Source organism: Hypomesus transpacificus, chromosome 11 (assembly GCF_021917145.1).
Source record: "Hypomesus transpacificus isolate Combined female chromosome 11, fHypTra1, whole genome shotgun sequence".
Classification (NCBI taxonomy): Eukaryota; Metazoa; Chordata; class Actinopteri; order Osmeriformes; family Osmeridae; genus Hypomesus; species Hypomesus transpacificus.
The window spans coordinates 12348229-12372708 of record NC_061070.1 but is presented as its reverse complement, the minus strand read 5'-3'; the positions used below and the strand labels follow the sequence as shown (position 1 = coordinate 12372708).

The following is a 24480-nucleotide window of genomic DNA, read 5'->3' as shown; positions in this document are numbered from 1 at the left end:
TAATAGGACCGTTTTCATGACATAAAGGGTTTCATACTTCATTTTTCTTTTACGATACTTGAAAGTATAAAAAGTCTAGGTTTTGGAAAAATATAGATTTTTTTCTCCACCAGCACCTTTTGTAATAAAAGTGTCTATTTTTTCACATTGGTGTCATCCCCTTTTTACACGTATCTACAATTTCAATACATTTTTACAGCAGATAGGCAAGCATGGCTTTTACATCCTCAAAGTAACATTTGACTGCAAAATCTCCCTCAATGATTGAAAAACAAATGGCAGGTAATGGGACAGTGAATATTGGTACTTTACCTTCTCCAAACCTTTGTTCTGTGTTTGCCCAGGTCCTTATTCAAGCCCTGTTCATAGAACCCACCCATCAGTTCATATCACACCAATACTGAGGGGGGACTGGGACTGAAAGTGGGTGAGAAGGCTTGTGTTCTCTGCCCCAGTGGTTGGGATCAGGACTCGCTGCACCGGCCGGGTTATACATTCAAACCCAGTTCTGTTACCTTGACTGTGGGGAGGGTCACCCGGGTGATGGGTCAGGAACGGAGAGAGGAGAGGAGGGACAGGGCATTCTTCTGTATCTTCAGGAGTTGGGGATGGTGCTTTCCAAAGGGGATTTAGGTAAGTGTGGTGTGTTTGCCTGGCTCATACTGATGAAGAGGAGTGTGGTGTTTGGGAGGTGTGGAGTGTAGGGGGTCGGGCCAGTGGGCAGGGGTTCAGACCTTATTGCTTTATAATGATTCAGTGCAGATCTAGAGCCAGGATCTCCCCCCTCAGAAAGCAGACAGAGCAGGCAGGAGGGGGCGCCAGGCCGTTATAGGGGGTCCATTCGTCAGGTGGTGCCAAGCTGTGCCTCCACTGACAGTAAAAAGCCGAGCCACGGAGGACTTATTTGCTGTTTAGCGTACCAGAGAACTGATCAGCAGGCAGGCAATGGCCAGGTCATCATTGGGTGAGGAGTTCAGAGGTCAGAAGGTCAAGGGTTAGTTGCCGGTGGCGGCTGGGTGGGGTTAGGAAACAAACAAACGGAAGGGAGGGAGGGGGAATAATAAAAAGGAGGGAAAACAAAAAGGAAAGGAAAGAAAAAAGATAGAGAGGAGATTAGTTTCAGCGAGTGACAGCAGGGTGACATCATGATTCTACTAATCACAAATTGGCCCTGGATCCATACCATTCACCATATGACCTGCCCATCAATGTGACCAATGAGAATCAATCATTCTCACCCAGCACCTTCAGCCACCTGGACTGAACATGTTGAGTGAGAAAAGAGAGAGTACATCAGTACCTCCTCTGGTTCTGTGGTAAGGGCGGTTCATATGGTGGATTATTTGAATCCAAGAGTTTAGGAAGAACCAATCATCTAAATAGATACATGTGGTAAAATCATAAAAAGCATGATTTTACATAAACTGCATGAAAAACAGCCTGCCTCTTATAGCTCACATGTTAAAAAGGAGGAAACAAAATAACAAATTGAAAAATGAAAATAAGACAATCACAGTAACATGTTTTAATGGTTAGTAGCAGTCACGTGAATGGACAGGACATCTGAAGAGGAGGAAAGTTCAATGATATGAAAAAGGAGTAGCTTTGACAAGTCAGTGAAGCTATTGTTACCTGACTGCTATTAAGCATTAGGTCCCTACAGTGGTTCAAGAGTTAAGACGCCGGTAATGAAGGAAGTGAATATTAATGTCTCTTTGTTATAGCAGAGATGAATTTAGAGAGAGTACAATGAGAAATTCAAGAGGACCACATTGTTGTGGGAGAAAATAATCTAGGGCCAAAACAGCGTTTGTTGTTTTTTTACTCAATAGAATTTTTTATTGCCTTTTCAATGTTTTCTATTTACAACAAACAGGAAAATCTTTGCCATAATGATACAAAGCAACACTACATGGTATCTTTCTAAAGAGCATTCTAGCCATGGAAGGTTTAAGCTATGGGCATGCTAAAGATGTCCCTTCAGCCGGTGCCCTCAGCTTAAGAGACAATAGACAGTTCACATGACACGTAATATAAAATGCACTTGCATATAAACACTGAAAAGGTCCTGTCTTTTGTATAAAGCCCTAAAATATATTCAAAAATATAGGAAATTTTCTAAAGTGGTGCTATAAAGCTGCTATGATGCATATTTGTCTTTCCTACAATAGCCCTCTAGAATATCCTCGCTATTTCTTTGCAAAATACAGGTAAAATCTGACATTTCATATACATTCCTGCTTTATAATTTTAATATATATATTTATATATATTTCAAGAAGCCACAAGTAAATACTATTTTCTTTGCAACAACAAAAAATAAAAAGAAGCTTACAGTAAAACATAAAAAAAATGTCTCAAGTGGAATTTTGTCGTAAATGCATTCATACTCTGGCAATTGTCTCATCCATAAAGTGGACCCTTGAACACTCAGTCCACTACACTGTGGTCTGGTTAAGACTCTTCAGCTTAAATCATACATGTATTCATTTCATTTCATCATCTGAGGTTTGTCATAGCTTTCACTTTTTAAACATGTCTGCTCTTTCTGACTGGAGCAGAGGAGATGAAGAATGCTTTTGAAATGTCGTTCAGTGCAAAATAAGATTTGTGCCGTAGTCTCTCTTTTCAAATGAAGCAAAACTCAACAGATGTAAAGGAAAAGGAGAGGTGTGGCTTCTTTACCAGATTGACAAGAGATCAAAAAACCTCACCGATCTCTACGTTTGGAAAGCAATATAGGTCAAGGATATCTCAAAACAAGAATCTACGGTAAACAACTTTTTGACCCAATTGAAGTGTAACTGATCCTCTATAGATGTTAACGTCCTTGCCGGTATGACCTGGTGAAGAGGCCCATATTTCAGAGGTCATCTTACACCTGCATCCTCCCCTGCCACCATGAGACAGACTTGTACGAACACACAGGGTTGATGGTTTGGAAGGCACTCAATCCACCCTCAGCAAGATTAACCCCCCCACACGTTATCTATTAAACAAATGTATATCAAGTCTATTATAACTTTAACCTCTTCATTGCTTAACTTTGTTAAGCTTTTTTTAATTAACTTTGTATTGTGTGAAACTGTTAATTATGGTGTAAGGGTAAATCTATTTGTGCGTGGATTGAATACCAGCCTTTGTGCAATTTCATCTGGTTGTTTCTCATTAATTTTGTCAGTGTTACCTATTCATTACTTAGTTGTCCTTCATTATGTATTAAGGTTTGACCTTTTAGTAATAAACCCCTCATGTTTATAAATGCACTTCTTAAGTAACTTAAGTAACATTAGAGTTGTTTCTTATTGACTGTTTTAGAGTCGTTTCACAGGGAAATCACTTTCTGATCAACCATGCCCAAACTACTATGTCCTTAGACCCTTTAGGATCACACGAATCTGCGTGTTGTGAGAACAGATTATAACGCAATTACTCACGTGGATGTGAAATATGCGGATGATAACCCCCATTAAGTATCATTTCGTTTTCATACTCTGTGCTGCGGTGTAGGGCTCAAGCAATGTCAAATTATATATAAAGTGCAACATGATTACTGTGCATGGATACAGTAATACATGTTAGTGAAATCATATCATCATCATAAAGCTGAAAAAGATGATGACTCACCTCTTATCAACTAAAATGAGTACATTTCACTAAAATCCATTGTTCTAGATTTTCCATGAGTTGTTATAATAACAACAACTTCTCAAGCACATTGCAAACCTTCACGTGTTACACACATGTACACATACATATGTGATGAAGTGCTGTCGATATGTAGAAACACATTATGTGGGAAGAATATACACTACACACCTGTGGAATCCATCAATGGGGTCTAAGGATGAAGAAGAACAGGCACTGACTGACAGAAGTGACCCATTTGACATTAATTCCATACTACGTTTATGAAAACAAAATCCTCAAAAAAACAAAAACGACTTAACGATATAATCTTTGCTAAGGCTTTGACTTAATTCTGTGTGGAACTACATGGCCAGATCAACTCTTGTTCTGTGTGGGGGCGGTATATCATTTAGCGAGTCAAATCTCTGACCGTTGTGTTAATGATGGCCTGTGTTTGTTTCCCCATCTGCTGAGAACTTCAAAGTGAACTATGCACAATGCCCGAGCTCCAGCCTACAGCCAGACGGGTCCGTTACACCCACTAAGGTTCTGAGGGACTTCAGTAGGGCAGAGGCTTTTAAAAAGAAATTTAGAATCAAAAAGACTAAAAAGGAGAGGAAAATACAATCTGATTAGACAGTGAAAAACAAATATGGCATGACAGTTTTACAACCACTTCAGTTTTGTCCCTTACAAAAAATGTGCCTGATGATCGGAACTTAATTTCTGCATACAAATAAATACAAAAGGACTATCTTGACTGATCGGTGTTGTGTAATCATCTTTCAAAAGCTGAAGACTTAAGTGCATCAATAAATTGCAACCTTCTCATTAAACAGAGGGGGAAAGTGAAACACTGTTCTGTAAAGGGATTGTCCATTATTCTTCATAAACATCATGCCAGATCCATAAGGTCATCAAAATAATGGAGTTAAGTGAAGCTTGTTCATCTTAAATGCAAGTATGTCCGTTTGTATCTCTACTTGAATAAACAGGTTTGTTTGTTTTTTTCTGTGTTTTGGTCGCTATTTATTGAAATTGAGTTTTATAGCCCTACAAACGCGGAGCAACTACTCCAGTTCTGCACTGATAGGTTTTTTATAGGAAGGTGGGATTCCGTATGTGGCAGGGAATCCCAAACCTGGGACGACTAGCTTCAGAAAAGTGAACATGTTGCAAAACAGACCAGGACCGACATTGCGCAGGCGTGGCTGATAAACACAAAAGCACAGGAGCTAAACTAACCTCTGTCTGCGGTCACTACCCTCTGGTAAGGATGGACCCGCATATCGTGCCTTCGAACTTTAGTAGCCACTGCACCTGCTCGGATTGCAACAACATCACCACAACAGGGATTAGGTATGAGTCATCCTTCACCATTTTCCATTAAGTCAATTAATCAGGGTTTCATATTACTACATTATATATATATATATATATATATATATATATATGACCAAACACATCTAACAAATTAGGATATCATTAGAAAATACATGTTAAGGCACAAATTATACTCTTATATTTTTTTTTATAACAAGGAGAAATCTTGGACTTAGTAGCGTTGAATATGGAGTAACCTTGACCATAAGGATACATTGTTTCTTTAGTCCTTGTTACAGATTCACAGACATTAGGCATATTTGCACACACACACAAACACACAAACAAAGAGGGAAGCTTTACTAGTCACATAATCTCAGGTCACGCATCAGGAAGTGCATCTCCAGTTATTTTTTCGTTTTTAAATATAATACTGATCACTCCCTCCCTGGTCAAAGCCCAGAGATGGAAGCTTCATAGGCACATTTGCAGTAGTAAAAAATGAACAACTCTTATCAAAGAACCACAAGTAGAAAAAGGCAATGAATTAAGTGATTAGTAAAGCGAACCAGTATTGTATTGTTTTTTCTTCTTCTCAAACCCAAACATAGCAGTCAGTGAAACAGTCAGGGAGGTAAGAATATGCATATGTAAACATGTTTGCGTGTGTGTGCGCGCGCGTGTGTATGTGAAGAGAACACACATGCACACAAACACAAATACATGCATGTCAAAAAGAGCTGTGTCTCTTTGGGGGAGGAAAGCCAGTGTAAACGTCAGTAGTGGGAAAGAGACTTGAGTCTGTCTGTCTGTCTGACTGTCTGTCTGTCTGTCTGTCTGTCTGTCTGTCTGTCTGTCTGTCTGTCTGTCTGTCTGTCTGACTGTCTGTCTGTCTGACTGTCTGTCTGTCTGACTGTCTGACTGTCTGACTGCTAGGCCTGGCCCAGGGTTCTTTATTCAAAGGCAGCTGTGAAACGAAAAGCGCATGTGTGTTAACACTCAGATCGGATGAGGGGCTCAGTAAGGATCCTTGAAACTCTTTTAGCCTCTCGTGGGGAAAGCCACACCTAAAGAATAAAGGAAGGGAACGGGGAATTAGTGCCAGGAGTGTCTGTCCTCTGAGAAGCAACACACAGCACCAGGCCCTACTCCAAAAGCTATTTTAGGACAGTCCATCGAAATGGTTACAAAACATCTTTTATTATTATTATTACTGACTGTCGTTTCTAGTGGCTACACTCCAAAAAGTTCAGCTTCAGCCTTTTGACAAGACAGTCAGTGAGGACAGAATGTCCTAAAATCCCTTTGCGAATAAGGCCTATAGCTTTTACAGGTGACCCCCCCGCCCAACCGTCTCGTACCTTCCAGCCCCTGGCTTGATCCGTAACCTTAACACGACCCCCACTGACCCCTCTCCGTCCTCATGTTACCCCTCTGAAGGCCCCTGCCCCCGCCCACCCCCGCCCACCCCAACCCTCACCCCAACCCCCTTCGAGAGATCGTGAGAAAAATGTGGGCACCTCAAGGTGGGGGGGTTTGCAGCAGTGTGGGGCTCAGTGCTTATTTGTCCCTCATCATCAGACACAGATATAGATATATAGAAGGGGGCATCAGTACACACACACACAGGTCATTTGGAACCGAACATGATGAGGAAGGACAGGCCTCCCCCTGTGTGGCTTGTGGTTGTTAGAAGGGGGGGGGGGCGATGGTCGACCAGTCCAACACTTGGGAGCGAGGGGGGGGGGGGGGGTTGGGGGAGGCTGTGTGTGTGTTGTGTAAAGGGGAAGAAGGGAGGAAAAAGGTGTGTGTGCGTTTCTTTAAAATGGAGGCCGGTTGGCGGGCTCTCCGCGCTGCACAGTGATGGGAAAGTGACAGGTCTGAAAGCCCAGGTAGAGAGGCAGCTCTTCGGCCTTTGAGGACGCTGTATAGGTTACACAAGAGAAAGAGACAGGCTGTATAGGTTACACAAGAGAAAGAGACAGGGTCAAATCTTTGCCCGGGCCTTCCCCCCCCTCGATCCCCCCCCTCTCACAGTTACAACCCCCCCCCCCCACCCCTTCTAAACAACCAGACCCAAACCCACTAACTCCCCCCCACTCAACCACCCACCCACCCATCCCTCCCCCCCCCCCCCCCCCCCCCCCCCCCCCCCCACCCCCCCCACCCTTCCAATTTGGCTGCTCCCTGCTAGTCGAGAGGGGAACACCCTCGGGTGTCAGAAATGTGCCCGACCCAAATTGGACAAAAAAGCTGCTGTTGGCATTTTGATGCGTTGGTAGCAGTTCAAGGTTTACACTGTGCCTCTGGGTGCTGTCCCTCTTAATGGAGCCACGTCGCGTTTGTAATACGATATTTCTAATCCGATTTTCTGAAGTGCCTTAACAAAGCCATACAGCAGGGCTGGGTATGGGGGGGGGGGAGGGAGAGAGGGGGTATAGAGTTGGAGACAGCAGGGAACTGTATCAGCCCTATTCATTAATGTACAGATTTCTTTGTTTCTTTTTAAATACTTTTTTTTTTTTATCACAGACATGTCTGAAAGTGAAAAGAAGGATGCTAACAAGAGCTAGAGAGTTTTTTTTTTCTTTTTTGTACAATAGGTGGCTCTTCTCTCTGAACGCTATCTCCGGTAAGGGCTCGGCCTCGCAGTCAGGTGGGGGCTCCCCTAGGAGGCGTGCCGCAGCAGCAACGTGGGTGCGGGGTTCCACTGGCCGTGGTGGGGGTGGTGGTGTTGGTGGTGGTGGGGGGGTGCGGAGGGGGGGCAGTCGCAGGGGCACGGGGCATGCTTACCTAACACCCCACTGGAGTCGATGGGATACTCCAGGATGGAGGTGGCGGGGGCCAGCGTGTAGGGGTAATCGTAGGGCGTGGCGTATATGAGGCCCGACTCGGGCCCCTGGGGCATCAGGGTGGCGCCCGGGTGAGGCGATCCGTTGGGCATGACAGTCTGGATCTGTCGAATCAGGGGCATGATGGTGGGGCCCGCCGGGGTGGGCGTGCGCAGGGCCCCCTGGGGCAGCACTTGGTTGGGGCCGGTGATGAGGCGTGGGGCCTGGGCAGTGGCTGCAAGAGAGAAGGCGAGGGCGGCTGGAGTGAGCGGAAACACGGGGGCATGGAGGGAGGGAGGGAGGGAGGGAGGGAGGGAGGGAGGGAGGGAGGGAGGGAGGGAGGGAGGGAGGGAGGGAGGGAGGGAAAGGGATAGAGAGGTAGGAGGATAGAGGGATGGGGGTGTAAAAAAGACAGAGAGGGGAAGATGTGGCAGTGGAGGGACCAAAAAAAGGAGGAGACAAACACAGGTTAGATCCCATCATGCATTGCATGTCACAACTCACACCAGGAACAAGCACATGTGCCATGAGTAGGAAAGCCTTATCTACATACGGTGAACCAAGCTTTATGTAAGTTGATTAGCATTTGACACCATAAAAAGAGTTATTCAGGAGTGATAGGCATTCACTGAAAGTTTTAGGTCGGAATCTGGCACCAAAACTGCCTGGTTGGCGTTGCTTGGGACAAACACCATGTGATTAGACTGAAGCACAAATCTCACTGAGAGACACAAAATGGCCGCCCAGTTGGAGCCAGACAGCCTTTCTTAGCCTATGAAAGGACTCAACTCAACCCACTGCCCACCACTCATAGGACAGCTGGGGACACCAAAGCACAATGCGCTGAAGTGAATGTAGCAAGCCAAGCACACAGTGTCCAGCTACTGTGTTCAGAACACAAACTCCCCACTTGTTGAGAATGAGGCAGTTTGAATTACACCCAGCCGCTCTCACACAGATGGACAGATACACTCACTTACACACACACACACACACACACACACGCAAACTCACACAAACATGCGCACACACACACAAACTCACACCCACGTACACGCAAACACCCGGGCTCACACACACACACACACACACACAACAACAAAAGCCGGTTGAGAGTGTCATTGCCTCGGTTCAAGGACAGAGGCACCCCAGGGGGGATGTCACAGTAACTTACGTGACTTGATGTTGGCGTCCCTATAGGTGCCGTTGAGGATGGCCAGCTCCATCAGCTGCATCTTCTTCAGGCTGTCCTCCCCCTCCGCCTGTGCAACACACACACACACACACACACACACACACACAAAGGCACCGTCACACACTGGAGCTTCACATCAACGCAGCACTCGAACACACACTCCCACACAGGCACCGTGGCTAACCATGCTTTAGACACGGCTGACATGCAATCACATTGGCGCACACAATCACTTGACTTGTCAACACACAAACACTGCATCCAACTGCAACACAGCATATCAGTCGTAACTTTCTAGTTGACAGCATTATCCAAAACATGTACCAACATTTATCCAGCTCCAATCAGCTTCCCAAAGCTTCCCCTTTGTTTCCACTGCATGTCTTTTTAATCAAAGTCCTTCATATCGAGTTTGAACAGTACTGCCACAAATGTGGGACCTGCGGGGTCTCGTATCTCCCAAGAATCTTTGATATTTACATAAACTCTAATCTGATTTCTGTGAGAATCACCAATGTGAATGAGAAACACTTTATTCCATCTGAATCAAACTTTCTCACGTCACACAGCAATGTCTAATCTACTTGCCTGGAGCAGCAATTAACTTTTGGAGATGTAAAGCAATCCGACTTGAGTGTTTATCGCAAACGTAGATTTTGGGGGGATATGGATCGAGAAGATGAGATGAGCTGGAAGAAGAGGGACATTGACCAGAGACAGTGAGAGAAAAGAGAGAGAGAGAGAGAGAGAGAGAGAGAGAGAGAGAGAGAGAGAGAGAGAGAGAGAGAGAGAGAGAGAGAGAGAGAGAGAGAGAAAGAGAGAGGGGAAGAGAGTGTGATGAAGAGGAAGAGAATAGGGAGAGGAGGAGTACAAGGGTGTGTGTGTCAGAGAGACAGAAAGAGAAGAGAGAGAAGAGAGAGAAGAGAGAGAGGATGAGAGATGGAGAACGAGAGACAAGAGAGACAGGAAGAGGGGAAGGAGGGGGGGGGGGGGGTTGGGGTCAGGGGGATGGGCAGACTTCCGACAAAAACTTTGAGCCAAGTCTCAAATAGCCTTGAAGGAAAAAAAAGTGCTCCTGTACATTCAGACATCAATACTTTTAATAAGCTGAGTCTGAAGTGATTAATAGTCTATGGAGAAACAGCTCCAGTGAAATAAATCACTGCAAGTCTTTATTTAATCAACAAATGGCTCTCCGACCTTGAGTGATATTCGCTTCGATTCTCTCCAGAAGAACTAGCTCCAGTATGTATGTGTATGTGTGTGTGTGTGTGTGTTCGGGAATGTATAGGGTGTGAGATGCACATGTTTTATAACTGTCCCTCAGGGTTATGGCACACTACAGCAGATGATGAGGCTATTTCTTCCTTTGTCCACCTTAGTGGATGATGGCCACACGACTCTCTACTCCACCGTAACCCTGTAGTAACCGCTCTGGGCCAGTGTGTGGTGCTGTGTTGACACACATCGAGTCCGTCACACCTATGCGACGGACTCGGTTCTGGCTAGAGACGCACGAGTGAGAGACTGTCGGCCATGACAGACTGGCCTCTCTCCCCTGGCTGTCAATGTTGATGGCAACAGTCAATGACTCACGTTCTCAGTCACGTCAGCCTGCCTGTGCCCTCTGCTGATGCACAAGGCCAAACCACATGTAGCACAGCTTAGAAGTCACCATCGCAGGTAGTTGCTCGTGTTTTCTTTTCCTTGCAGCTTTCATTCTTGGCTCTCTTTCCTTTGCCAAACCACTTCCTATTGAATAAATTAGTCTCTCTCAAAGTCTTGACAACCTTTTCTTCCAACTGATGTTTCCCCAATCCCAGGCCTTTTCCCTCTGTAGTCTCTCTATCTCTCCTCTGCACTCTCTTTCTCCCTCCTTCTGTGACAGTGTTGCCGTGGGCCCTTCCTACTCCAATGGTGAAGCCCTGCCAAGCGCAGCCACAAAGAGACACTTTCTGTCTCTGCACTACTCACAGCGGCACAACGCAGCAGAAACCACACACACCTCTACTCTCTGAGTGTGTACGTGTGTGTGTGTGTGAGAGAGAGTATTTTCTGTTTTGTGTGTGCAATGTAGCGTGCTTGTGTTTGTTGTGTGGGTTTGTGTGTGTGTGTGTGTGTGTGTGTGTGTGTGTGAGCGAGTGAGCGAGTGATGAGTACTGCGTGTCCATGTGTCTTGATCCGTGCTTGAAGCAAACATCAATACCAAATGGATTTCTGACCAAAACAAATACTCGAGACAATACAACTATTTAAAATGGTTCTCCATTTTGCTTTTGTCCTTCCTATCTCTCCTCGGGAGTGCAGCCAGTGTGTTATCCAATGGGAGGGAGAGACGGGAGTCTGCAACCTGTGAATCTAGCTGCAACTAATCCTGCTCATAATGCCTTCCTGAGCAACAGTTAGCTGGGTTTCACTCTTAAAAAAACAAACCCTTTCAGCGTGTCTTCCATCATTGTGCACGGGCTTTTGAATGGTTGAAATTATTATGCTGAATAGAGATTCCTATTGGCATCTGCATTCTAGATCCTAAAGGGATGACGCAAACATCCATACATCCATCCCTAATGGACCAAATCATGGTGCTTTATACGGACATTGGAAAAAAACATTATTATAGTCAACATTTCAGTTGGGACATATACTTGTTACAACAAAGGTTGTAGGTCCTGCAGTGTTAATCTTGCGTCATTAGAAGGTAGTAACACTACAAAATGACTTTGGGACACTTCAGTTATGAGCACTAGGCTTTGATGAGTTTGGTGGGGGGGTCAACCGAGTTAGTATGAGGTGAAGTCAAAGCTGAAACTCTGTTGAAGTAAAGAATCGACAGGAGACAGTCAAAATGACACAGCATATAACGTACACGTTTTAACAACTGTGTCCTGTGCCTAGAGATATAAATAGAGCACATGCCAGAGTGAACACACTTCAAAGTGATAGCTGTCTGTGCCAACTGTACATTCATGTGTGCTTGTGTGTGTGTGTGTGTGTTGTGTATGTGTGGATGGCTCCTGTGTGGCCCTGTCACTTTTGGGAGTCTGCTCAGACCAGGCAGTGTGGAATGCTTTTTATGTCAGCTTGCATAAAGAGAAATAATTCTGCTGCTATTCAGGCTGGGATCACTATGACCTTTGAAGCACAATGACGGCCAGCCTACCACTTTCCATCACAGCCTGTCAGGCTGAATCTGGGCCTCGCTCTCTCTTTCTTTCTCGATTTCTCTTTCTCTCTTTCCACTACCCCCTCTCCTTCACCCCACCCTCTCAGCGACTCCTCTAATTTCAATATTTGTATTTATTTTCTACTTTAAGTTTTTTGATTACTCCCCCTTTCTGTTCCAGTCCACGTTTCCAGTCTATCTCAGTTTGAGACAAGCACGCAACACTATTTTGGGATGTGTTCGCCGATTGCTTCTAGATAAAGTACCATTATCTACACCCCATCTAAGGCTTCTTCACTGACTGATGCATTTCCTTGTCCTGGTTTCCACCAATATTGTGTGCAAATGGTAACGGTAAACAAAAAAGACCTCATTCCCTACAATACACATTCCTATAAACTTTATATGGTTGCGATTTTAATTTGATTGCTGTTCCCATCCTCTGTATGTAGCTGATTAATGACATGAAACCAATGCAAAGTTGGTTGATGGGAGTGATAAAAGCCATTAATGTGGTGGTAAAAGGAGTTCTGGAGTGACCATTACAACATGAATGCCGTTTTTACCATCTGACTCCCCCTCTTTAAAGGCCAAGGGCGCCAGGCTGCGCCCGTCAAACCAGACGAGCGATCCTATTGACTCTCACGGAGGAGGAAGGGGCACAGCTGCCTTCTAATTGGCCAGATAAGGACACAGAAAAGGACACGGGTGGAAACCGGACGCCTCTCTGTCTCTCCAACCCCCCCTTCCATCCCAATCCCCGCCCACCCCACCCCACCCCAGCCCCTTCTCTCTTTCTCTCTCTCGCTACAGGCCTCCAGGAACCATTCCCACTCTTAGTGGGTACAGCTGCTCTCTCTGAACACTCCCTCTCCCCCTCCCTCCCTCCCTCTGCGCTGGCACGGAGCCACATTGTCGCCTCATCCTCTCATGCCTTTCTTTCCTGTCTCTCCGAAACCAGAACGGACGCCTTGGACCTGTTTCCGAGCGGAGGAAGCGCTCAATGTGGCTGGTCTCTGCAGAGTCGAGGGTGTGGGAGTCGGAGCAGCCAATAGGACGGGCTATAGGAGGAAGCACTGATGAGGGCCTCGTTTGGCCGGGACTCAGTCAACAGGGGCTGTTCCAGAGACCCAGTCACACTGGGACTTGCATTAATTACACTGCAGCTGGAGACACGCATGGGTGTGTGTGTTTATGCGGTATGTGTGTGTGTGTGTGTGTGTGTGTGTACTCCTCCCACCCGTCCAGCTGAGCCTTGGCAGACCGACGTTGTTGCTGATCCGAACTCTGGAAGGCCTGTTTCCTGTTAGTTTTTACTTTTACACACAACACACACACACACACACACACACATACAGTACATGCGCGCACTGACACATACACAAGACAATGTGTTTACATCAAAGACAACAACGGTGTGATCATGAACTTGGGCAAACAGTGGCGACGGGATCGTCAACAGGTTACACAACTTTGTTCCTCCGAGTCTTGTTGCATTGATAAGAGAGTTTCATTTTGTCACGGCAGCAACAACAAAGTTTGTCAGGTCAGCCCTTTGTCTCTGCACTCACACAATGAGAAGAGATGAGGAGGGTCAAATTAGCCTTCAGGTTATTTTCAGAACCGGGTGGGGGGGGTGTGGAGAAGCCTTTCCTGATGAGACAGGACATGGGTGAGGGTCGGTAGGAAAGAAGGGAGGGGCGATGAGTGTGTGTGTGTTTGTGTCAGAAGGGTGTGTTTGGCGGAGCTGTGGACAGAATGTCGTTGGTCTATATCAGCTATACCGCAATAACATTTCTGTACATTCACAACAAAGTGCTTGCATTCAGAGCTGTGTGCGCTCGGAGTCATTCCTTTCACTTAACGTTGTGAGCGTGAGTTGAGAGCGTACGTCTGTGCACATTTGCATACGGGAGTGTCGGTGTTTTGTGCGTGTGGGGCAGAGAGTGAGAGAGAGTTTGTGAGTGCATCTGCGTACATGTTCGTTTGGGAACTGGGAGGGAATTCAAAGTCATCGTAGGTCAGGGGGCGGGGTAGGGGTTTAAAGAAGCGTTGGTTCGGCATCTCATAGGATAATCTCTCCCCCAGTTCCCTGCTCCGCCCTGGCTCATGGAGCTTTCATCTTAATTGGCTTTGAGGGAAAAAAGAGTTGTGGCGGTGATGGTGTTGGTGTTGGGAGGGGGGGTGGGGGCAGGGGGCTGTCCCCCTGTGCACAGGGGTGGGATCACTGCATGCTAATAGGCTAATCTGACGGAATGCATAGACGCAAGCCAATCAGATTTGAATGTAGGACATTTTGTCCGAGAGGTAGGGATGATAAGGTGGTCGACGATGAATAGGACCAATAAATAATAAGAATGAACAGTATAGTTTGACGTTAGTCTACACGTATTGAAAGTGTCTGTGGGCGTAGTGGAGCAGCATGCTGCTACAGCAGCAGGGGTCATTTCATTCTGCTTGTCATCAAGGCTGTAGACGTTTACACTTAGCCATGGTGATAGTTAAGCTGTGAAACTGTATGTTCCCGCTGAAAAACGATCAATGACTGAGGACAGAGGAGAGCTAAAATAAGGATACCAAATGTGGCTAAATAATCATTCAACTACAGGTATAAGCACGTCTGTAGAGTAAGCCTTGTGACTTAGCCTTACACAACCACAACATTCACTGACACACACACTTATGTCCACAGATAAACACACATACACCCGTGCAGACACACACCAACGCACATGCACGCAGCACACAGACACACTACCTAATACCCAAAAGGCATCCACAGTGTTATTGCAGTACACTCTGGGGTACCTTTAGCTCACCAGAGCAAAGATGAGTCATGAGGAGGGGGATAAACTCATTAACTGAAGCATTTTGAAAATGATAGAATTCAAATATTTCTCCCTTCAGCATACGACCAGTGGTTCTGCAGCCGCCTGTCGACTACATTTACACAGACGCACGCACACAGACATGCTCACGGACACATACACACACGTATGCAAGCACACGCATATATAAACACAAACACACACGTACACACACACAGGATTCGGGTCCCTAATCTTTAAACAAGGGCCCTCTAACTGTGTGCTGATGTCTGGCTTCGCCTGGGAAAAAAAAGATTTGAAGAGATTTCTGCCTTTAAATATGCATAGGCTTGTTCATTATTCATTTCCAAGCAGCATTCAAATTTTCCGTCTCATGGTGGTGAAATTGCTGCACATCGGCAGATAAGAATGTAAGCCACGATCTCCATATTTGAACAAAACACTCTTGATAGTGATGTTGAAGTATATTGATACAGCTCAGATTACTGTGAGAGCACACTAGAGAAATGACTTCCCGTGGGGCGATACCACAAGCCTATCTGCTCAGACGGAAGTATGGAAACTAGGAACTTTCTTCATTAGAGCAAGTGTGTGGAAGAGACTTTGAAGGTGTAAAAGTTAAGATCTAAATTAATCAAGTTGTCAGTGACGTTCCTTTCATGTTTTCGGAAAAACATGACCCAACACATTGTTTGTTTAAATGTATACATAATACGATTAACCCAATTTTTGGACACCGTCACAACTGTGAGTCCTTAAAATAATATGGAAAGTACTGTGAGCCAGTCAATTGCTGTGTTTTCGAGCTGTATACTCACATTTAACACATTTTTGCAACGCATAAAAAACCCTTCATTCCTGACATTGAACAAAACACCACAATGGCATATGAGTCAAGCGTGCCATGACACAATAATAGCCTTGCACAGAGGAACGAGCACCATCCCGCTTCTTGACAGAAGGTGAATGTTCTTGACGGGGCCTTTATTTCCGAGGTGACATTTTCGTTTCATGCGCTCCAGGCTGGCAGCTGCTGAAACGCCATATCTAAGCAAAACAGAAAATCTGCAGAGCTGGATTCATTCCTGAGAGCACCCCCCCCCCCACACACACACACACACACACACAAACATACACACCCGTCAGCTCACTAAACACATTATGGTTATTTTTTCTCAACAGATCTAATCCCAGGCTAACACAGTGGTGGGGGGGAAAGGGTGGGGAGGGCCATGGGGAGCAGTAGGGTGAGGATGGAGATGGACAGCTTGTTTCCCAGAGTCTGGGGGGGTCCTGTCTCTACCCTGGCGGCCCCCGCCTCAAACAGTCTGAAAACAGGGGCCGTTTGGAGAGGAATTCAAGCCTCTCTCTTTACAGTCACATGACCCGGGCTCTTTTGAAGGCCTGGTCGACGAGGGCCACTCAACAGGTTGCCAAGGAGACACATTTTCTAGCCTCATTCACCCCCTTTTACTCCCCCCTGTTCTCTATGTGGATCCCCAAATGTAGGGGGGGGGGGGGGGGAGAAGGGAGGGAGAGGAGGAGGGAGTTGGGCGAGTTCCCAAACGCTCAGGGTAGGGTGGGTCATCGTACTGGATTGATCCAGAGAAAGTTCTAGAGAAAATAAACATTTGTAAATGGTGGGAAGGAGACAGAGTATCTGTGCATGACAGAGCTCAGGTGGGGCGTGAGCATGATTTCGAGAATGTATGTGAGAGTGGAGGAAAAGAAACAAACAAACGATTGATACAGACAGAGCGAGAAACAGAGACAGACAGCAAGAGGGACGGATAGAGTAAAAGAGAGAAAGAAGAAGAAAGAAGGAGAAAGAAGGAGAAAGAGGGCGAGAGAGATAGAGCCGAAGAGAGAGAGAGAGAGAGAGAGAGAGAGAGAGAGAGAGAGAGAGAGAGAGAGAGAGAGAGAGAGAGAGAGAGAGAGAGAGAGAGGGAGAGATGAACTCTGGGAGTTAGGGGAAGGGGCTAGAGCCCCACAGAGAGCATTATCCGGCCCTGCAGGAGAACACAGCCCAGCTCAGAATTTCCACCCTCCAGTTGTAAACAAAGCTTCTTTTGATGCTCTTTCAGCCTCAAAGACCTGGATGACTACTCAATCATGTGACCAGGGAAGAGGTCCCCGCTGTTCACACATGCAAGAACTACAGCCTGACACACAAACACACACACACACACACGCATTTACTGATGTGTATCAGAATCCTTACAATCATCCACACACATACGCATGTGTTCACTCGCACATCGACACACACACACAGACACACACACAAACACACACACACAGACACAGTCACACAGGCCTAACCACCCACCACTACTCGTACACACATTCATGCACCCAGCAGCACACACAGACACACACACAGACACACACAGACACACACATCTGAACTCTGTTGAGCCAGTGTCCCTCCCTCCTCTACGGTTCTCTCTCTCCACTCTCCTCGGCAGCGAGCAGTAGAAAAACATGTCATGCTAGAGAGAGCCTATTGTGCTGCTCAGGGAGCAGATGGGAACTCCCACCAACCAGTGGGCTTTTGTTCCCCCCTCTCTCCCCACTCTGGGTACAACAAGAGCACGAATACCCATACACTTCCCCTCTCTATCACTCTCTTTCTTTCTTTCTTCTCTTTATCTCTCTCTCTCTCTCTTTATCTCTCTCTCTCTCTCTCTCTCGCCTAAATAACGGGTGACTTGATTCTGCCTTGGCCCTGCTACACCCGAATTGATCAGAGTCAAGTTCCCAGACCCTGTGGAACTAGAAGGGAGGGTTACAGTCTTTCAGAACTCTGATTGGTGGGGAGGAAAGAATCCAGGCTGTGTCTTAACACTGTCTCTCTAGGGGCATGCAGGGAAATCCCTCCAGTGAAAACCTACAAACTGGAACACCACCGAAAACCTTCTGACAGAGGGTGTGTGTGTTAAGAGAGAAAGAGACAAAAATATAGAGCGGGGGGTACAGAGAAAGATAGAGAGAAAGACATAGAGAAGGAGAGAGCAAGAGAAAGAGGGGTAGAGACAGAGAGACACAGACAGAGAGAGGGTGGGGGGGGAATTGACATGCTATGGATAGGCTGCGAGTAAAAGTGTGCGTGTGATTCGTAGAACACCTGTGAGAGAAGTTGTCAGGAGAGTGAGAGTTTGCAGACAGGTTTGAGGGAATCCGTGAGGAAGCGCACTAGAGCCAGAGTTCGACTAGCACTGAAAGGGTCTGAGTGAGTGAAATGGAAAGGTGACTAAAAGGGGAGCTGGAGCGAATTGGCCCGCTGTTACCCTCCAGACAGTCATGTGTTTAATAAAAACTGTCCACCGAAGATGTCTCAGAGCAGAAGGGATAAGGAGGACTGACTGACGGCTTGGGTCAGCTCTAGAAGATTCTGGTCCCAGCCAGCAGTGTGTGTGTGTGTGTTTGCTCAGGTTTGACTACGTTCAAACATTACACCGCCAGAGCTGGGCAAGCCTACAGGGTGGGTAGAGTAGACACACACACACACACACAAACACACACACACACACACAAACACATACCATTTGAATCCCACTTTATCTTAAGGCTGTGACAATTAGAGCAGGCTCTATCTGTCAAGCTGGCGGGGGCCAGGAGCCATGCCGGGCCCCCGTTGATAGACAGGACTTTAATTAAAGTGGTCCCTTCAGCGCCGGAACGCTTAGCACCCAGCCTCGGTACTACCCTTAATGCTGGGAAGACACTGGGAGGAAGAGGAGAGGTAAGGAGAGGAGACCACCTCGAGAGGGTTTTTCACTGATCTCAGATCAGTATTGAAAGTGAAGCAACAACGGCGTTTATAACCATCAATCTACTATAAACATTATGTAAATGGGGAACAGCACTATCAGTCTCTCTCTCTCTCTCTCTCTCTCTCTCTCTCTCTCTCTCTCTCTCTCTCTCTCTCTCTCTCTCTCTCTCTCTCTCTCTCTCTCTCTCTCTCTCTGTCGCTCTCTCTCTCTCTCTCTCTGTCGCTCTCTCTCTCGCTCTCTCTCTCTCTCTCTGTCTCTCCCTCTCTGACTCTCTCTGACTCTCTCTCCCTCGTACAAAACATGACAGCCATGCAAAGTTCAGGAATTCGTTCATTTTCATTGCTCCGCTCTGCTATTGACGATCCCCTCTGATGCACACACATGCTGTTTGTATGGCTCGGAGCAGACCTTCGAGAGCTGAAGGAGTTCCGGCCGGCGCAGCAAGCACAATCAAACAGCCCAGTGCTCAGATACACTGCTGTTCTCTCGCTACAAGGCCTATGACGGTAATTACCTTAAGCCCCGTGGCTAGCCAGAGAGCCCTAGAGAACAAAGAGGGACTGATGATGAGGAGGAAGAGGATGATGATGAATGTTGATGATTTCGGGGAGAATCTCAATAGGGTGGCGTGACCGCTCATGCGGCGCAAAGTTGCGTCCACACTTCCCTTCTGGAAAACATGGTCTTTATACACGGCTTGGGCCGCAGAGGCTGCATAACTGGGGTGCACATTTGCAGGGAAAGGAAAAGCCCTGTTTCTGACAGCTTCCCCTCATTCAAACTGAGGGGGAGATCGAGCGAGGGCCTCGCTGTTTCCTGGCCAGAGTCAGCATAGCGATCCACCGCTATCTCTCTCCTCCATGGTGGGAGATATCTCCACTGGCCTGATCGTTAGTCTCTCCGCTGGCCAACCGAGTCGGAATGTCACCCAATGTGTTCAATCTGTATGTAAATTTCGGCGCGGATTATGTAGCTCTTTACGGGAGTTAGAGAGGGAAAGCTGCTGGCTGTTATCTTTACACAAACAGAGGGAAAAACACATCCCCTTCTCATTTCTTTGTCTGTGACAAGTCCCCCAGGGGTGAGAATGGCCCCGGTAATGGGTTTTACCACAGGGGTGGAGAGGAGTTCACTTCTGCATCACACACACACACACACAGTGGAACAGCCCTATCAATGAGATTGTAGGCGATGCTCATAGGAGAATAGATGTGTAGCATGTGTGTGTGGGTCTCTGTGTGTATGTGAGCTGGAGGCTGTTGATATGATAACCAGAGCACTGTTGCAGTGGGAGCCCGGGGAGAGTGACATCCCTATTCTAGGTGGCCGGAGGGCAGTTGCCATGGCAGCCCGGGGAGGCGGAGTCACACAGGCTTTCTTCCTCCTGCTGTGGCCCATCTGAGAGAAGATGGCACATGGTCTCAACCCATCCAGAATACACGATTAGCCCCAGCTGCAAGAGGTCCACACAAACTCCACTGTGTTACCACACAGAACCTAATGACCACAATCACAACAAAGCCACAAGACGTTTGCGCCTTCAGAGTTTCGGTGCTTTCCAAACAAACTCCTCAGTCTTGGACCTCTTCATCCCTAGAGAATGGACACCATGTCCTGTGATAATGATCACCTGACCCCCTTATGTAATTTCCCCCGTTTCTGTTCCTAATGAGACAGTGATTGACTCGTTTCCTTGAAATCAGCCTGTGCCTCACTAACACAGTTGGTAACATCTCCCTCTTAATTACAGCAGAGGCTTAAATACCACATCCTACCAGTGTCGGCCCCAACAAGCCCTGTATCAGGGTCTTTGACCTGGCCTGTCTTGTGTTTTTCATTCATTTATGGACAGTAATTTGATCAATGAGACCAGCTACACCGGCTGGTCATGCTCTCTGTGTTAGAGGCCTGGCCAGGTCTGTGTATGACAGCTTTCACAACAAACTACACAGCTACCGAGACTGTAGCTGAGTCACATGAGCTCACACACACACACACACACACACACACGTACATGCACACTAATATACACACACAGGTACACACACAGAGAGAGATACACACAGCAGACAGACAGAGGACAACTGTTCTTCCTCCAGGGGACATGACAGGTGTGTTTGGGGACGTTGGGTTGGGAGGATGTGGAAACATGCTAAGTATCATCTATTGGTTGGGTGATACAGTGAAGGACACTTGTAATATGATCAACAGATTGTGTCACAGGTGAATCATTTGGCTGATCCCTGTAGCCTCTCTGTTTCACTTCTCCGTCTTCACTATTTACTTTCTATCTCTCGTGACTGAATACATGTACATGAATACACAAGATCTTCGTGAACTTCCACGTGAGACTGTATGGCAATTCTTTGCGTCATCGGAGCCCACAAGACTACTCAAGTCAGTGAGTTGCCATGCTTTGATAATGGACCAAAATAACTCCCCTCCTTGAGCTCTGTTGAGGATGAGGAAGCGCGTCAACAACAGCAGACTGAGATTACGCCATCCTGTAGGCTTCTGAAGACACTTCCCTTTTCCAGTGTTTTCACTTCCTGTTCACCAAGTCACATCAAGGAAATGAAAGGTGGAAAGTTTGGATCAGCATAAATACAAACTCTCACGTGGGTAAAACAAACAGCGCAAAACCCTGCTAGTGTCCCTGCCGAAGGAAATAATCTGATGACAGATTGTGGATCACAGCTGTCTGCTGTGTCTCAGGAAGATTGTGTCTCGTGATTCACAACTGACTACTCTAGAATGGCAATCAGTGGCAATTGGTTTTTAAAGGGCAATAGCTTTTGAATAGCAGGATAAAGTCATTTTTATGAGGTTCCTATTAACATGGGGAGTGAGAGAAAGAAGCGAGACAGATCAACTCCATAAAACAAATAAAAAACCTAACCTGTAATGACAGACACATTCATGATATAAAACACCCTGGATTTCTACATCCTATCACCGGGATCAGCAGGGAACTTTCACCAATCTGTTTTCCAACACTGCATATGACATCATGCCAATCTTTTCACCATCTCAACCATGTAGGGGGTCGAACAGGAAGTCTACATCAAGGGACACCAGTGACAGGAAGTGACCCGGAGAGGGGGGGGGGTGACTCACCGCAGGCACCAGTAGTTTGTTGACCTCCTCCACGGCCCGCTTCAGCTTGATCTCGGCCCGGTTCTGTGCATCCTCCACTGTGATGAGGACGTGCAGGTCCTCGTTGAGGTGTTCCCAGTTGGGCTTGCCTCGGTTCTGCTCCTCCTGAGGGATAGACATCGTTTGGTATGACACAGGTTACAGAGCGGCTAGTAGGTATGTGCTGTTAGTCAGTGTGTGTCCAGCATGTATTTCTATATATGTACACAGTGTTGCAAAATAGATCAATGGTAGATATGCCACTGACAGCGATATAACCTTGCTACCCCTGAGTACAACGTAAAGGAACTATATTTTTTTTTTTCAATTTTTTTTTTTTAATTCTCCAAAAATTCAAACTAAGCCACACATGCATCAAAGGTTTGGTTTCTGCTGGCATGGGAACGTGTGAGAGTGGTAGCCCAGGGAGACAATACCCCCCCCCCCCCAACACACATACTTAGCCCCTGCTGGATGAACCTGTTGAACTCACATTCCTTAGTGACCTCAGAGACACCGAGGGGAGAGGGAATGGAACCGTCTCTCTTCCTTTATTCGATAAAGCTTAGTTGTTCAAAATTAGTCCAGAATAGCCCTGGTTACTTAGTGGGAAGCTAAAAGTGTCTGTCTGGGTCAAACAATGGCGGTCAATGGGAGACAGGAAGGAAGTTAAACAATGTCACTGGCCTTTCCATGTCTTTACTCCAAACAGAACAATACCGTCCCACATGGGTTTCTATAGTCATGGACATACATAAACATTCCATATTATAATCTCCATGGTGCCAATTTAATGCCACTGTCTCAACCAAGGAGCATCATTCAGGATTGTTCTCTCCAGCTTGGCTAGCGCACTACAGTACAGGACAACTCAGCTCACCTTATTACAGCTCAGCTTCCTAATGTGAAACCTTTTAAATGGGGAGATTACTGACACTAAAAGTTCAAACATGACTCCAAACAAGACTAAGACAACACCAGGGAGTCGTGCATGTTCTCCCCTGCTTCCTTGTCAACATTGTAAAGAACTAACAAAAGCCCGCCCTTTCCAAAGACGGCACACAAACAAACAAACAACAGATAAAACAAACAGAAAGCAAGAGTATGGGAGTAGACTGGGTTTTGATCTGCCTAAACCCATGACACCGTGAAGGAAGACGGGACGCCCGGCACATGACATCAAAGGTGAGGCTCCTTCACAAAGGGGAGCGTACCTAACCTACCTCACTTGAGCACAAAGACAGAAAGCGAGAGTGTGTGCAAAGAGAGAGAGAGAGAGAGAGAGAGAGAGAGAGAGAGAGAGAGAGAGAGAGAGAGAGAGAGAGAGAGAGAGAGAGAGGGAGAGACAGAGAGAGAGGTAGAGAAACCACCCCAACATAACATACACACACACACACAGTACTTTGGGGAGAGATGAGGGAAGGGGGGCAGTGTTGTTAGGGTGCAAAAATACTTGTTAAATTATTTTAGGAAAGGCTGGGTCACATGGGAAAGGGCATCGCTATGACTACGGAATCTTTCCTTTGATCTCCTACCTTTTGAACCAGAGAAAAACGCTTGTGCTGAGAATAAGAAAAAAAGATAAAACATACGAGTCTAATTAGCTTTGTCACAAGAATAAATTGAGGCCATGTACCATATTTAACCACCCCCCTGTCTCGCTCCCCTTCCTAGTGTTCTGTCTGTCACACACACACTGTGGATTCTTCTCATGGTGCTCTCGAATGAAAGAAAAACGACATCCGAATCATACCACAATCAAATATGCTAAGACAAAGCTATTTTCCTCTTAAAGCTACAAATCGGATGGCCAGCAATCTGTGATTGTGCTTCTCCATCCGAAATTGATTTTCATCAAGTGTGTATTGTGCCCCTTGGGGGGAAAAGGAAAGATCAGTCAAGGACTGAAAAAGGGTTGTCTCCACAAACATGACGTCTCCCCTCACCATTCCAAGACTAGAATTGGACAATCCCTGTAGTGTGTTCTACAATGATCATTTGTAATCCAACTGAAGGACTCCGAGTGCTGTCGCCGGATAAACACATTATCACCTCACAAGCAGAGGTATAAATCACACATAAGTGCGATCATTCACGTATCCATCTCAACAGAGAAATGACACGGCGCAAAGCAAAACATTGTGATTACTTCATGCTCTTGTGCGCTCTCTCCCTCGCCCCCTCCACTTTCCCCTGGCTTGTATTACTTTCTCATGACAAGCACTAAAAATTGATCCCCAGCGTCTAGCTGTCACAGAGCAGCCAGCCCACCCACTGACACACCATCAATAACAGCACGAAAAAGTCAGCACCAGAGGGCCTACATAGGAGGACGAAGGAGTGTGTGCGTCCAGTTGTGTGAGTGTGTGTGCCTATACGCGGGTGTCATACGCTCGGTGTCTGGACACCAGTGCACTTTTTTCTTTGGTTCTGCCTCCTCGTCCTCTTTCCCTTCCTCTTCCTTTTCCTGCACCATCTTTTCATCAGGGTGGGGGAGAAGGGGGGGGACGGGTGGAATGGTGGTAGTCAAGGTGATGTGCCCCACCCCCTCCCAGCGTCCACCCCAGCTGGATGTCCCTTCCACAGAGCCTCTCTAAAT

At 46.5% G+C, this 24480-nt stretch overlaps 1 protein-coding gene across 3 annotated transcripts; it reads right to left on the bottom strand.

Annotated features, from left to right (window-relative positions):
* Positions 1-1813: 1813 nt before the first annotated feature.
* Positions 1814-22287, bottom strand: LOC124473542 (protein quaking-B). 3 transcript variants are annotated; one of them, XM_047029086.1, is made up of 4 exons: positions 21864-22272; positions 8959-9046; positions 7747-8043; positions 1814-6020 (listed from the first exon to the last, which is right to left on the bottom strand). In XM_047029086.1, exons 1-4 carry the CDS (start codon positions 22020-22022, stop codon positions 5995-5997), a joined length of 570 nt encoding a protein of 189 aa, XP_046885042.1. In that variant the 5' UTR covers positions 22023-22272; the 3' UTR covers positions 1814-5994. The 3 variants fall into 3 exon arrangements, with proteins under 3 accessions (XP_046885042.1, XP_046885041.1, XP_046885040.1); XM_047029085.1 differs by lacking the exon at positions 1814-6020 and adding an exon at positions 6432-6877 and having other exon boundaries at positions 7747-8019; positions 21864-22287; XM_047029084.1 differs by lacking the exon at positions 1814-6020 and adding an exon at positions 6432-6877 and having other exon boundaries at positions 21864-22274.
* Between the last annotated feature and the right edge of the window lie 2193 nt (positions 22288-24480).